Source organism: Apodemus sylvaticus, chromosome X (assembly GCF_947179515.1).
Source record: "Apodemus sylvaticus chromosome X, mApoSyl1.1, whole genome shotgun sequence".
Lineage (NCBI taxonomy): Eukaryota > Metazoa > Chordata > Mammalia > Rodentia > Muridae > Apodemus > Apodemus sylvaticus.
In genome coordinates, this window is record NC_067495.1 from 29,346,920 (window position 1) to 29,363,076 (window position 16,157).

Below are 16,157 nucleotides of genomic sequence, written 5' to 3' on the forward strand. Positions count from 1 at the left end.
GTTCCGTGAGCACTTTCTTTTTCAAAGTCCTTTTCAGTGGAGAGAGAACCGCAGGAGAGCAACAGTAATTACCCAGATGAGCCCTGGAGGATAACCGAAGAACAGCGGGAGTACTACTTCAATCAGTTTCGGTCCCTCCAGCCAGACCCAAGTTCCTTCATTTCAGGTGAGAGAACATAGTGTCCTGGAACGTAGGGCCCAGGTGAATAACTGCAGAACATCTTGAAAAATACAAAACGAATATTATAACCTTCTTTGATTCCAATTTGTACTCCTCTAAGGTAGACTTTCTTATCAAGTATAAATCATGCAGAAAAAAAAAAAAACGGTAATGACCTTGGGAAAATTATACTGCTTTTGCAGAAGGATAAATGTGAATTTGGGGAAACTTAGCCCAGATCCTGCACTTGGAACAGTAGATGACAGTGCCAAGAGACACCTTATATTGCTTACTCATTATATTAGAGTCAGAACAAAAACACAGTGTAGCCTTCCTTCCGGTACAGTTCCCCTTAGGTTTTACGCTCCCAGAAGTTTAAGCTCATGCTCATTTTCTTTGGCTTAAGTCCGTCTTTCTTGGTTCTTGAAATGGAGCTGTGAAAGGAAGACTGGCCAGCATTTTCTCAATGTCAGTTCTACTTTATCTTCAGCTATCTGCATTCCTGTTGTGCCCTCATGTAACATTCAAGCCGAGAGGAATCGATTTAATTCCCAGCATGCCTACATTTTACCAGGCTGAACAAACAGTGAAATAGTAGAGTGTAAAAGGAAAAAATGATAAAACTTTCTTCTTACATTTCAAATGCTTAGAATAACTGTGGGTTTGATCACTCTGAGCTAACAGTCAAGCATAAATTGACTAATTTTCTATGAAATAAGGCATATAATTGATATATTCTTATATATTTAAAGGCAAACATCATTTTGGTGATTGGTGGTTAATGACCTTATGGAAGGTAGAATAGTCTAGAAATAACAAAGGAATTTTACCATCATCATTTAGAATAGATGAACAGAAATCCAGATTATTTATCTTGACTACCGGATAACCCTACTTCCTGCTCATCTGTGTCTTCCCACAATATATGCAGATATTTAGCCAAATATGGATAAGTAATTGTTGTAGGTGTTTTAAAAATTTCTTTCATCCTTTTTATTTTTGCAGAATTTCAAGTGTAGATATACCTTGACTTATAACTATTACAAATTCCCCCATGAACAAGTGCTGGAAATTTTATCTATATTCCCCCTCAGCAAGGATGATCTTGAAATATGATTGCCAGATCATTTGATTTGAAAAATATTTCAGGATATATCTTTGGATGTCTTAGAAAAACATGACCAAAACTCACTGGTACATGTGAGAAAAAATACCCCACAGATTCTTTAACACAATCAAGTTGTCATTGTTCAAAATTTTCTGATTGACTCATAAATTCTTTTAAAATACTTAGTTTGTTTACAATGACTAAGTTCAGGAATGACTTTAGTTGATGTCTTTTGAAATAAATACCTTAGTTGAGATGTAATCCATATACCATAAATCTTACCATTTGAATGGTACAGTCAGTGATGTTAGTTCATCCACAGACAAGATTCATAACCTAAGTTCAGAGCCTTTCTGTCGCCCTCTATAATCTACCCATGTAGTAGCAGTGACTCCCTACTCTTCCCCACCTCGCAGACCTAGGTCACTACTGTACATTCTTTCTCTATATCTGTATGTTCTGGGCTTTTCATAGAAACGGAGTCTTTTTTTTCTTGTGGCTTAGTGGGGGAGCTTGAGTGAAAATACATGAGGACTTCTCACATGGTGCACTCAAAGGAGACAGGACTCAGGCTTTCTCCTCTGCTCCTTCTTTAGCTGGTGATATCTGGGGCACAACCGAACTTGATAGCTGTCAGCTTCCCAATGCCTTCTATCTACCTTTTTTGAGACTCTATGGTACAATAGTCTCTGGTGTGAAAGCCAGCATTAGCTAACGGGTTGGGTTTACTGCGCTTTGAAGAGGATGGATCCAGCAGAAGACAGACTGATAGGAGAAGAGGATGTCTTTATATCTTGGTTGCTATAGGAAAGCTGGTAAATGGGCCAGCAAGTTTTGTATGTCAAGTGTTTCACAAGGTGGTCGGTTGCATTGGTGACCAAGAGTCATGTGATAGGGTTATTGACAGAGTGCAGTTAGGGGGTAGGCTCATTGGGTTATTGATACTTTGCTTTTGATTCTTAATAATTTATCAAAAGAAAGTTGAGTGTTTAACTTTTATTTTGAAGACAGTGTTTCACTGTGTAACCCTGCTGGTCTAGAATTTGCTATGTAGGCCAGGCTAGCTTCAAACTCACAGAGATATGCCTTCCTCTGTCAACCTAGTTCTGGGATTAAAGGTGTGCAGGCCATGCCTGGCCTGATTTTTTTCTTTACGTTTATGTGGTGTTGGGGCATGGCTCCCAGGGCTTTGTATATGACAATCAAGTATCTACAACCAGATAAGTTCCCACCTATTCTTAATGATTTTAAAGCCAATTAGAAAACTTATAATTGCTCTGGGAGACTTTTGACTTCTTATCTTAGAACAAAACTTGGGGCTTTAATGCTCTCTTGTGCTTGAAATGAGGCTTTGGAACCATGAAAGTGTTGGGAGCAGGAAAGCCTCAGTGAAGGCTAACATTTCAAGTGCAGCTCAGACAGAGGGGGGGTCGCTCAATTTCAACCGACGTAGGTAAATTTACGATGAAAAGAGTCCTGCTGAATTGTTCAAGGTGCCACCAAGCAATCTTAAATCTCGTCGAAAACGATTTCTCAATGTTTTTGGAAGGGTTAATGATACCATTTTTTCCTTTTTGCTTAGCATTTTTCCCATGGCTCTACATTGCTTTTCCATTCTCTAAGTATATAACTCAACATTATTTTCATTTACTTAAGTAATTTTGAAGGTTTTCTTAGGCATTTTTAATGAAAATGTGCCATTTTGGTAAACATACAACAGGAGTTTATCTGATTTGTATTTGTCATGAACATTTTGTCATTGCATCTTTTTTTTTTTTACATATTCTATACTCCTTTTATTTGTATTTTTCTCATTTTTGCAACAAGAAGAATCAATCTTTGGCCCTCAGATGTGCTAGGCAAGCCACATGCTGCTATTATGAAAATCCTTGTAATTGTTGTTGCTTGAGGAATAAAGGCATTTGTGGTTATTTGGTAAAGATTCTTAAAGGGAAACATGGCGGAGTAGCTTGCACATCAAAGCTGCTTCAGAGGAGCAACAGCGGACTTACATCTCTTAACAGGGTCTGTGGCCAAGAACTTCTTCACCAAATCCAAGCTCTCCATTCCAGAACTTTCTTATATCTGGTGAGTACGTTTACTGCCAAGTGTTATTATAGACTCATCTTTTAGCTGCTTTGAAATTTAATTTTTTAAGATGTGTTTTTTGTTTGCTTTGAGATGGAGTTTTACTCTGTAGTTTAGAATGACTTGTAACTCACTGTGTAGCTCAGGCTAGCCTCAGACTTGCAGCAAGTGCCATGCCTCAGCCTCTCAAGTAAGTTTCAATTTTTTATTTTGTTTTTGGTGGTGCTAAGGTTTGAATCCAGGGCCTCACACATACCAAGTAAGTGTTCCACTGCTGAGCCCCACTCCCAGCCCTGAGAAGTTTATTTTCTGGATGATTTTTAAAACAGATGGAGAGTGAATGGAACTCAGGGTTTTGTTGCTATGAAGATTAAATAAATTATCATATGAAAACCACAGTCTACAGTAGCAGACATCATAGTGAACCCTAAGTGTTAGCTGCTACTTTAAAAGTCATTTCCATAGGCTAGGGAGATGGCCGCTCTTCTAGAGGGGGTGGTTTTGGTTCCTAGCACCCACATGGCAGCCCCGTGGGATTTAGCACACTTTCTGACCTCCTAGGGCATGGTATTCATGCACACACACACACACACACACACACACACACACACACACACACACAGACATGCACATATAAGAAAAGGAATTTCCTACTTTTATTCTTTTCCTAGTCTGATTTCAGTCTCAGCAGTTGTGCACATGTGAGACATTCTGTCATACATTTTATTTTCATATTTTTAATTTAGTGTGAGGCAAGGAGCCAGAGGACCTTGAAAAGCCATTCTTCATAATATTTTATAAGGTAGGGTGAACAGAAGGTCCAAGAACATTCTGGAACGAAGTTAAATTTGTCTATTCTAGATGCCCGTGAACTTTGTAAATTTGGCAGGTGTTTCACAGCTGGGCCCTAATTCAGCCCGTGCAGCTGCAGTGTGGGCTCTGCCTTGCTGCCGAGGCCTGCCACCGCTATAGCTCCAGGAGGGCTGTGCTGCAGTGGTCCAGATGGTTATTTTTGCATGTCTGAAAATGCTCAGCACCATAAACTCCCGCCTTTGTGGATCATACTGTTATAAATATATATTAAAACATTGGAATATTTATGTAAAGAGTTTTTCATGAGGCATTACAAAATTATGATAGAATATAGAATCACATACCATGTATTGTGGATCTTATTGAAAAACTATTCCTGGTATATCGAGCATGTCAGTGTAGCTGGGATTTTGAGCTAGATTTAGGTTTTTCAGCCATATAGTCTGGCTTTTTTTTTTTTTTTTAAACAAGTCTTATGTTAGATTTTAAGGGTAGGGAAAAATGACCATTTTGAAAAGAATAGAGGCTGTTTTGGCAGAACTCCCAGCCTTAACATTACCCCGTGAGGCTTCCTGTCATTTTGTAGAGACAAATGCGCGAAGGCTAAATGGCAGCCTCTCCTCTCCATCCCTCTTCCATCCGGCAGCTCCCAGATGCCTCGCCCTGGGGAGCAGCTGTTTCAGGGCTGCTGCGTTCTGAATGAGAGCAACAGTCTCAAGGGGAATAGGAGGATGCAAATGGTCCAAAGCAAAATTACAGACCTTCTCTTAGAGATTTTTTCCTCAATAGCAATGTCTTTTTAGTACAGTTTTTTTTAATTGTTTTTTTATTCGATATATTTTTTATTTACATTTCAAATGATTTTCCCTTTTCTGGCCCCCCACTCCCTGAAAGTCACATAAGCCCCCTTCTCTCCCCCTGTTCTCCCACCCACCCTGTTCTGGTTTTGCCTTTTTTTTTTTTTAGTACAGTTTTACATGAGCCATTTCTACATTTGTCCTAAGACAAGTATGCTTGTGTCTGTATACCGCAGAGATGTTGATGCTTAAGGGATATTAGTTCTTTTTAGCAGATCGGTTTCTTTTTTGTTTAGTAAATAGGTCTGTGGCTTTTAGTGAAAGATGGCAACTATAAGCGAAGACATGCCTTTTTAAGACTCCCTTTCTTCATGTTTCTCTTTTTCCAGTACCAGCCTTTTTCTAGTTGCTACTTTTATATTAAAATATGATAAAAACAGTATTTCTTGAACCTCTATGTATTCCTATATACTCTCATTTTCTCTGTTCCCCTCTCCCCTTCTGTTTCCTCCCTCTTTCTCCTCCTTTTGCCCGTCCCATGTCCGTGTACATGTTTTAAAACAGGGTCCCATGTACCTCAGGCTGGAAATTGCTATGTAGCTAAGGCTAGTCTTGAACTCCTGATTCTGCTGCCTTTGCTTCCTAAGTGCTGGGCTTACTAAGAAAAAATTCTCATGCAGAGACTAACTTACTTCCAAAATGCAACTGCTTGAAAACATTTTCCCTTAAAACTGAAAAAAAAAAAAAAAATGAAGTGCCTAGTCCGTAGAATGAACTCCTTAGTGGCTGGGTCTGCCTTCCTTGGCTCCTTTCCAGCCTCCAGTCCAGCACTCTTCACACCATGTAGCCTGAACTTATCGAGCAACTGTCAGGTAACTGCAAAAACTCAAGCATCACTTTATTTTTTTTTCTCACTAGAGTTTTCTGTGCCTTGTCTCAGTGTTGAAAAAAAAAAAAAACAAAAACAGACCTATCAGAGAGCCGGAAGAATTTCCATTTTCATTTACAAAGTGCCACTGATTGGTACTGCCACAAATCAGCTTGTTTCCACCCCCCCCCCAGTGGCCCTGAGATTTCACATGGGTTTGCCTGGGAAACTTTGAGGTTATCACAGGCCATGGGCAGGAATCTGGGAAGTGTGTGTGAATGCTTGAAGCTGATGCTACATGACAAGCAGCTCATGACATCTTTCATCTTCTAGGGAACTCAGTGATGCTGACTGTGATGGAGCCCTGACCTTGCCCGAGTTTTGTGCTGCATTTCATCTCATCGTAGCCAGGAAGAACGGGTACCCACTGCCAGACGGCCTGCCTCCAACTCTGCAGCCAGAGTACTTGCAAGCAGGTAAGGCCTTATCGTGCATCATTCTGTGAGTGCCTAATAATAAACCCTTATTTCTTAAAATGATGTCTGGATACCAGGGAGTCCTTGACATCTGAAGATTCTTTCTTTAACTTGTATCAGACTTCCACATGTTAGAATATGAGTTATAGGGATGATCTAAGGAAGTATAAACCATCTGTTCTTCTATTTATGGTGCTTTCCCTGTGGATTACAACCAATATCACTGGCTTTTTTTTTTCATGACAGTCATGGATGGCAAGTATTGAATCTCACTGTTGATAGAAAATAAATCTTATAGAGCCAGCTATAAGCTTGGCATCTTGAGACATATCCTGGTATCTCTAACTGGTCTTCAGTAGGATAGAAGCTACAAGGTTTTTTTTCTTTAACAAACAATAACAGAAGTAGTAATCTTTTCCCCAAATTAGAAGACAGACTTGTACCTCTGTATTACTTTGTTTGGTGGACGATGCTATGTATAAACCATTTTTGATACTTCTATGACCCTTTTTATTTCTTCAGGTGTTATGGGACTGTTTAGTTGATCTATTTCATCCTGATTTAGTTTTGGTGTCGGATATCTGTCTAGGAAAACTGTCCATTTCCTCCATGTTCTCCAGTTGTGTTGAGTATAGGCTTTTGTAGTAGGATCTGATGATTTTTTGAATTTCCTCAGTTTCTGTTGTTATATCTCCCTTTTCATTTCTAAGTTTGTTAATCTGGATACTGTCTCTGTGCCCTTTGGTTAGTCTGGCTAAGGGTTTATCTATCTTGTTGATTTTTTCAAAGAACCAGCTCCTGGTTTTGTTGATTCTTTGTATGGTTCTCTTAGTTTCAACTTGATTGATTTCAGCCCTGAGTTTGATGATTTCCTGTCTTCTCCTCCTGGGTGAATTAGCTTCTTTTTGTTCCAGGGCTTTCAGTTGTTCCATTAAGCTTCTAGTGTATGCGCTCTCCAATTTCTTTTTGGAGTCACTCAAAGCTATGAGTTTTCCTCTTAGCACTGCTTTCATTGTGTGCCATAGATATGGGTATGATGTGCCTTCATTTTCATTAAATTCTAAGAAATCTTTGATTTCTTTATTTCTTCCTTGACCAAGGTATCATTGAGTATTGTTCAGTTTCCATGTGTATGTGGGCTTTCTGTTGTTTTTATTGTTATTAAAGACCACTTTTACTCCGTAGTGATCTGATAGGAGGCATGGGATTACTTTGATCTTCTTATATTTGTTGAGGTCTGTTTTGTGACCAACTATATGATCTATTTTGGAGAAGGTACCATGAGGTGCTGAGAAAAAGGTATATTCTTTTGCTTTGGGATGAAAAGTTCTCTATATATATCTGTTAAATCTAATTGGTCCAAAGCTTCAATTAGTTTCACTGTCTCCCTGTTTAGTTTCTGTTTTCCTGATCAGTCCATTGATGAGAGTGAAGTGTTGAAGTCACCCACAATTATTGTGTTGGGTGCAATATGTACTTTGAGCTTTAGTAACGTTTCTTTTATGAATGAGGGCACCCTTGTATTTGGAGCATAGATGTTCAGGATTGAGATTTCTTCTTGTTGGATTTTTCCTTTGACCAGCAAGAAGTGTCCTTCCATATCTCTTTTTATGACATTAGGTTCAAAGTCAGTTCTATCTGATATTAGAATGGCTACTCCGGCTTGTTTCCTGAGACCATTTGCTTGTAGAATTGTCTTCCAGCCTTTTACTCTAAGGTAGTGTTTGTCTTTGACACTGAAGTGTGTTTCCTATATGTAGCAAAATGTAGGGTCCTGTTTACGTAACCAGTCTGTTAGTCTGCCTTTTTATTGGGGAATTGAGACCATTGATGTTAAGAGATATTAAGGAGTAGTGATTATTACTTCCTGTCATTTTTGATGTTATTTTTTAAATTTGTTTGGTTAACTTCTTTTGGGTTTGATGAAAGAAGGTTACTATCTTGGTTTTTCCAGGATATAGTTTCCCTCCTTATATTGGTGTTTCCCCCCTATTATCCTTTGTAGGGCTGGGTTTGTGGAAAGATATTGTGTAAATTTGGTTTTGTCATGGAATGTCTTGGTTTCTCCATCTACGGTGATTGAGAGTTTTACTAGATATAGTAGTTTTGGCTGGCATTTGTGTTCTCTTAGAGTCTGCATGAGATCTGCCCAGGATCTTCTAGCTTTCATGGTCTCTGGTGAGAAGTCTGCTGTGATTCTGATAGGTCTTCCTTTATATGTTACTTGCCATTTTTCTCTTACTGCCTTTAATATTCTTTTTTGTTTAGTACATTTGGGGTTTTGATTATTATGTGACAGGAGGTATTTCTGTTCTGGTCCAGTCTGTTTGGAGTTCTGTAGGCTTCTTGTATATTCATGGGCATCTCTCTCTTTAGGTTAGGGAAGTTTTCTTCCATAATTTTGTTGATGATATTTGCTGGCCCTTTAAGTTGTAAATCTTCACTCTCATCTATGCCTATAATCCTTAGGTTTGGTTTTCTCATTGTGTCCTGGATTTCCTGGATGTTTTGTGTTATAAGCTTTTTGCATTTTGCATTTTTTTTGACTGTTGAGTCCATGGTTTCTATGGTATCTTCGGCATCTGAGATTCTTTCTTCTATCTCTTGTATTCTGTTATTGATGTTTGCATCTATGGCCCCTGACTACTTCTCAAGGTTTTCTATCTCCAACGTTGTCTCCCTTTGTGCTTTCTTAGTTGTTTTTACTTCTGATTTTAGATCCTGGATGTTTTTGCTCAGTTCCTTCACTTGCTTGTTTGTGTTTTCCTGCAATTCTTTGAGAGATTTTTGTTTCCTCTTTCATGACTTCTGCCTGTTGATCAAAGTTCTCTTGTATTTCTTTAAGTGATTTTTGCATTTCATCCTTATTCTGACCCATGTTCTCCTGAATTTCTTTAAGTGATTTTTGTGTTTCCCTTGTAAGGGCTTCAAGCTTTTGATCGTTTTTCTCCTGAATTTCTTTAAGAGATTTATTTATGTCCTTCATGTGTTCCTCTAACAGCATCCTTACCAGTGATTTTAAATCCAACTCTTATTTTTCTGGTGTGTTGTGGTATCCAGGACTTGCTGTTGTTGGAGAATTAAGTTCAGATGCTGCTATAATGCCTTGGTTTCTGTTAGTCATGTTCCTACATTTGCCTTTAGCCATCTAGTTCTCACTGGTGTTAGATGGTCTTATTGCCACAGGCTGGTGCTTCAACCTCCTGTGGATCTTTAAGGCTATTTCCGTGACACTGGATGACTGGGTTTCCTCTGGCACAGATTCCTGATATGCTGTCTTCCTCTTTTGTGCCTTTGGAGCCCTGCTCAGTCTTGCCTCAAGCAATGTTATACTTGGGTTGTCAAGGTGAACCAGGTGTTCCTGGACTGCTCTGTCATGGAGCAAAGATGGTGGTGGTGGTGGTGGTGGGGGAGGGTGTCACTCCCTTTGTTGATTCTCATGTAGGACACAGGCCCCCATGACCGGCTGGCAGATGAACCACCAATGTTTTCAGGTCCTGGGTGCAGGCACACCCCTGGCGATTTGAACCCCCAGAGATCTTAAGCTCAGGATAATATAGTACAGGAAGTGAATGTGGCTGTGGGGAGTCTCTCCCTCTGCTGCTCTCCACGCAGGACACAGGGCCCACAACCAGCGGGCTGGCAGATGAACCACCTATGTGCTTAGGTCCTGGGCGCAGGCAGACCCCTGGTGGCTTGCACCCCCAGAGAACTTAAGCTAGTGATGCTTTTCTGCCCTGGCAGGCGGAGAATATGGCAGCGGGGAGTCTCTCCCTCTCCTGCTCTCCAAGCAGGACATAGGCCCCACGACCAGCGGGCTGGCAGATGAACCACCTATGTGCTCAGGTCCTGGGTGCAGGCAGACCCCTGGCAGTTTGCACCCCCGTTTTTAGTCTTTACTATGTGAAAGGCACTGTGTTTTCTCTGTGGTCTGGGAAGAGGGGCAGCAGGGACACTGAGAGGTGCTGAGAAGGGGGTTGAAACACTCAAGGAATAGAGACTTCAGGCCCTGGCTGTTGGAGTGCATAGAACAAAGAAGAAAGGCCAGGATGAGGCAGAAGAGAAAAGCACGAAACAAATCATAAGCTATAGCATTGGCCCGGGTTAGGCAGGAGATAATGGCAAAATGAGATTTCTTGTCTGCAGTGATTCTGTGGGTTGCCTATTCTGATTGAGGAGGTGACAGTGGATACAGAGATAGAAGCTAGGGTGGAGGTAGTTAGCAGTTGCTTGTTGTCATTGGTACCCTTTGAAGTGTTAGCTTCCTGCACAAGACTGCCTTCTCTTTGCCCCCCGAATGGCAGCGGTACCCCAGCAAGCGCTCCAGCACACAGTGCAGCAGTGATAGGAGGAGCAGGGAGGGTTAAAAACACATTGTGTTTAGTTTAAAAATCATTTCATTAAAATTTGTCCTCCTAACAGTGTATCTTGACATATTTGATTTATAGCTGCTATTTATTATCTACCCCAGTCTGTTTTTCCTCTTGGAATATTAGCAACTTTTTAAAAGTCATTGTGATTTTTTTCTTTCTTAATCATCTCATGGCAAAGTCGTAAAGTAGAATGTGCTCTTAAGAAGCAACCTAGTTACCAAGCAATTAGCGGATAAGGTAGCATCCTTTCTCTCTCATGCCAATTTCCTGAGCTTCCCAACTAACAACTACTTTTGCTGTTGTATGCTCTAAGAGACTTCTAATGCTATTTCTCTATGGCCAGTCAGTACAAATGTATGCTTTTACTTTTGTTACTCCTCTTACCCAAACAGATACATATTTCATAAAGTTATGTTGGGCATATATTATTTTAGTATCTTGCTTATTTCTAGAAATGCCTAAAAGGAGATATTTTTTTTAGTTTAATCTTCATAGCATTTAAACCATTGTTATGGCTACTGCATTTAAAAATTGTATTTAATATGATTAAAACTTGGTAGCCAATGTGGCCAATTATTACCACGTTGTAACATTCATTGCTAAGAGCAAGAATTCATCAGCTGGACTTCTGGGTGTTTGGGTCTCTGCTGGTTACTTAATGGCTGTATGCCCTTGAGTGAGTTGTTTGCCTTCCCTGTCTGTTCCTTAGTTTCAGTGTCTGTGAAATGGGCATGGTGCTACTAGATTTGTGTTTGTAAAGATGTTCAAATGCTGTCTCTTTACAGCTAGTACATGTGAGTGAGCTGACTTTGTTGTTACATTTAACAAGCACAGAAACACTGCTAAGACATTCTGCTATAGCTATTGTAAATATTCTTATGTATTCTTTTTCTTCCCTGCTAGCTTTCCCTAAATCCAAGTGGGAGTGCACACTTTTTGATTCTTACTCTGAGTCAATGCCAGCAAACCAACAGTCCAGTGACTTGAATCGGATGGAGGTAAAAAATAAAATAAAAAACTTTCCCATGTTAACCAGGATGTATGTACAAGTAAACCATAGCTTTTGTCTTCACAAACTCTGGAAAATGAGCAGTTATAGCAAAACATTTTAACCCTCGTTTTATTAGCACCACTTGCCACACCGCCCACTGATCACTAGTTCAATCATATTATACTTATTTGTTCATTTGGGGGTGGGTGCCCAGGCCATGAATCAGCATGGAGGACAGCGGACAACTTGCCAAGTCCTTTCTGTTTACGATGTGGGACCTGGTGGATTGAACTTGGGTCCTCAGATGTGATTTTTGACCCACTGACCCATCATCTGCTTGGCTCCTAATAACTTTTCTGTTTCTACTTTGGTCTATTCTAAGCATTTCATATAAATAGGACAATGGTCATTGTGTGCTTTTGAGTGTCTTTTTTATTTAGTATAATGTTTCGAAGGTACTTTATATTTAGTGCAGAATAGTTTTCATTGTATGGATATGCTCCATTTTGTTTATTTCTCCCTCCTTGTTGTATATTTTGGCTATTATGAACCTACATGAGTAAGTGTTTTATATGGGCAAATATGATTGTTTCTCTTTGTAATGTATTTACTAGTAAAATTGTTGGATTATACCACAACCGTTCTAAACTTTTGAGGAACCACCAAACTGCATTATTTCAATTCTCCAAGCAGGAATGTATAAGGGCTCCTGTTTCCTCATATTTCCGATCACCCTGGCTTCTGTCATTTTCATTTTAACCATCCCAGTGAGTACGTGTATCTCATGATGGTTTCAGTTTGCAAATGACCAGTGATGTTGAACATTTTTTTCATTTACTAATTAGCCATTCGTGTATTTCCATTGGTGAAATAGCTATTAAAATCTTGTGTCCATTTATATTTTCTTTTTTGTTTCTTCTTGTTGTTTTAAGCAACGGTTTTTACCACTGAGCTATATCTTCAGTTAGATTTTTCAGTGACATTTTGGATTTATTTTGTCTGAATTGTTTTATTCCTAGACCATTTTCTTCTGTAATGCAGTCCAGATGGGAGAAGACAATAAAAGAAATGCACTATTAAGATATAGTTTCTGGCCACCTTTGTATTGCCAACTGCTTGCTATGTGAAGACTGGAGGATCATAAGTTCAAGGCCATTCTGGGCTATGGATTGATTTTAAAGCTAGCCTGGAAAACTGAATGAAACCCTGTCTCAAAAGAGAAATTGAAAAGCACAATGGGATATTGTTTTAGTGGTATAGCCATTTGCCTAGAATGCTATGAGACTCTAGGTTCAATCCCCAGCACTGTAAAAAAGGACTTTGATAATTTATTGGAGATAATAGACTATGAATAGGAAATTATTTCTGGGGCTTTCATTGTACTGTGGAGAATCACCTCTTACGATAGGAATGCATGCCATATCAAACCAATTAAAGGACGTGTTAGCTACCCTTTCAGAAGAAACAGCTAAACTGTAAATGTAGACTATGTACTAGCCTACAGAAAATGATACCATATAAATCAAAAAGTGAGAGGGCATTGTGAGATCTCCTCCTTCCACATTGGAATGTCAACCAGTATTATCATCAGCTTACCCCTAGATGAAGCCTACAGGAAATGAATGACTGCTAAGAGGCAGGATCAGCCTTCTCTAGGGGCAAGATCCCTGATAGGTTATCCAATCCCAAGTGGTTATCCCTAAGACATGTACATATAAGCAATATTAAATGGATTTAGCAGGCTGTGTCATATATCCATACATCCATATGTTCAAAAAATAATTATGAAAGGAGAGGCCATGGATTTGAAAGGGAGTGGGGAGGCCATAGGAGGATTTGGAGGAGAGCATGTGAGAGAAATGATATAACAACAGCACTTAGATATGAAATTCTCAAAAATGAAATTAAAAATGAAGGGAAAGAGGAACTTCATGATGTATACAACTTAAAAGTAAAATGTGGCTCTCACATGCCTGTAATCCCAGCAGGGCTACACAGAGAAACCATGTCTCCAAAAAACCAAAAAAAAAAAAAAACCAAACAAACAAAAAAAACCCAAAAAAAACCCAAACCCCCCAAAAAAGAAAAAGGAAAAAACGAGAAAAGAAAGAAAAGAAAAGAAAAAAAATGCTTCTCAAGTTTCTTCCTGCATTCTAGAATTTAAACAATACCCATGAAAGTATAATCCAGCTGCTATTTGGTTTAAATGGACTTAGCCTGAGAAATATAACTTTTGCTATTTTTTTACAGAGAAAATATTTTCCAGTTTATCCCATAAGTCATAGGTTGTTTGAGCTGTCTATCTAGTGGTTTCTCTGTAGTGATACATACAGTCTTTTTACTTTAAAGTGATTTAATATATATTACATTATGCTATAACCATGACATTAACACTTGAAGAATCACCTAGATGAGGCTTGTTAGACCCTTGATCATGGTCCCACCTAGTAGTGCTATTACATTTTATTTTGGAACCATTTAAAACTACAAGCAAAGACCTCTATGCTTTTAATCACCATCCTTGCATTGGTCTCGAAGTTTTAGATCTATTTAAAATGTATGTAATACCAAAGTGCATTTGGTGACAAGTCAACCTGTCACTCTTCTCTCTGTCCACCCAGCCATTTTCCATTTTTAGATACCTTTGTAGACCTTGCACATAAAGACGGCACAAATATGAATATATTTTATCCTTTAACCATAGCATAGGCTTTAGAGTACATACTTTCCAGCTTTGTTGAGGTCTAATATAATATAATTGCACATGTTTTGATGTTTTGATAAATGTATAGAGACATACACACATTGTGAAATCATTGCCACAGTAAAGCCAAGTAAGTAGTTCCTCAATGGCTTTGTTTTAGTGGAGATTTAAGATCTGTTCTCTAGGAAGTTTTTTAATACATTGTATTTTACTAATGTTATAGTTAGAGAGTAATTTACTAATGCTATAGTTATAGAGTACATATTGGGAAAGCTTAGTACAGCTACTAGACTTTAAACTATTTGAAAAAAATTCATATGTGATCAATTTGAGTATTCAATTAATATACTGAGAACTTTTCTTTTTTGTATCAACCAATTTACTTTACATCCCTATCATAGCTCCCTGCTCTCTTCCCAGTTCTATCCTTTCAAGCTCCTCCCCCACTACCTCCCCTCCTTCTCCTCAGAAAAGGGAAAACACCTTATGGGTACCAACCCACTCTGTTCTTATCTATGAGTTAGGGGAATTTTTTTGAGTCTCACTATGTAGCCCTGGATGTCATAGAATTCACTATGTAGACCATGCTGGCCTCAAACTCCCAGAGATCCTCTTGCTCTTCCAGAGGACCTGGGCTCCATTCCCAGCACCCACATGGCAGCTCACAGCTAGCTGTCTGTGACTCCAGTTCCAGGGGATCTGATACCCTCACACATGCAGTCAAAACACCAATGCACATATAAATGAAGATAAATAAATCTTTTATAAAAGAGGGGTCCAGCTTTAGGGGAAGTTTTGATCTGTGACCAATGAGGAGACTGGAATCCACTCCATCAGAGAACCTGGCATATACTCACTCACACTGTAGGTCCTCTCATCACAGCCCCTCTCTGTTTGTGTAAAGGGCTCTAAAGGCCAGGTTGGGCCTTGGCTGACTGAACAAATGTCAAAAAATCTGCTTGACTCCCAGTCAAGATTCAAATTGAATGTAATATTCTCTAATAAGCCTTGATTTGAATCTTTGTTTCTGAGAATTGAATCTGTTTCTTTCCTCTATGTATATAAATACTTTAGTGCAAATTTACTTATATCTAATTAGGAAACCAAATTAATAAAGTAGATTAAATGTTAGAACTTACTGATGATATACATTTTTGACATGAACTATAACTTTTAAAAAATTTATTCATGTGTGATTATCACTTAATTTTTATTTCAACCCGTATATTTAATTTTCTTTTCCAAGAAGACATCTGTTAAAGACATGGCTGACTTTCCTGTCCCTACTCAAGATGTGACTACTGGTGATGACAAACAAGGTAGGAAAAGAATTAGTTTTATTCTTATAAGGATGTCTTCCTCCATTTCCTCACCGATTTCTCCCAAGCAGTAAGATCTTTTGCGTCTGAATTGCCTTAATTCATTGGTGATTGATAATCTGAAGGTATTTTGAGGGAATTCTGGTCCCATAGTTAGGAAATGGAAAGAATTGGGAGATTAATATTTACTGTTGGCATAGATGATTTGGAAAACAAACAGCACGAATGTACATTTATATACAGGTCTAATCCATAAAGAAGTTCCTTCAGACAGAGTATCAATCTTAATGCTTTATCTGTTTCTCATTAGTCTTACCCGTGCAAAGGTGTGATATGGAGCCCAGTTTCAATTTGCTTATTTTCTTGGGAAGCTGAGAAGGCAGTCAGCCCAGGGTCCAGTGTTAGAGATACCCTCAGGCATGGGGCACATTGGCCTGTAATATCCACAAGTGCAGGAAGG

The 16,157-nt window shown here is 38.9% G+C and overlaps 1 protein-coding gene across 7 annotated transcripts in view; it reads left to right on the forward strand.

Moving 5' to 3' along the window:
- Reps2 (RALBP1 associated Eps domain containing 2) overlaps nucleotides 1-16,157 on the forward strand; it is a 244,272-nt gene that overhangs the window by 107,710 nt on the left and 120,405 nt on the right. For 4 of the 7 annotated variants that reach the window (XM_052171138.1, XM_052171143.1, XM_052171139.1 and 1 more), the window contains exons 6-10: nucleotides 28-166; nucleotides 3,293-3,356; nucleotides 6,168-6,310; nucleotides 11,587-11,681; nucleotides 15,625-15,697. In XM_052171138.1, the coding sequence (XP_052027098.1) occupies nucleotides 28-166; nucleotides 3,293-3,356; nucleotides 6,168-6,310; nucleotides 11,587-11,681; nucleotides 15,625-15,697 (514 nt within the window). The remainder of the gene's footprint in view (nucleotides 1-27; nucleotides 167-3,292; nucleotides 3,357-6,167; nucleotides 6,311-11,586; nucleotides 11,682-15,624; nucleotides 15,698-16,157) is intronic. The other 3 variants (XM_052171141.1, XM_052171145.1, XM_052171142.1) reach the window with 1 other exon arrangement.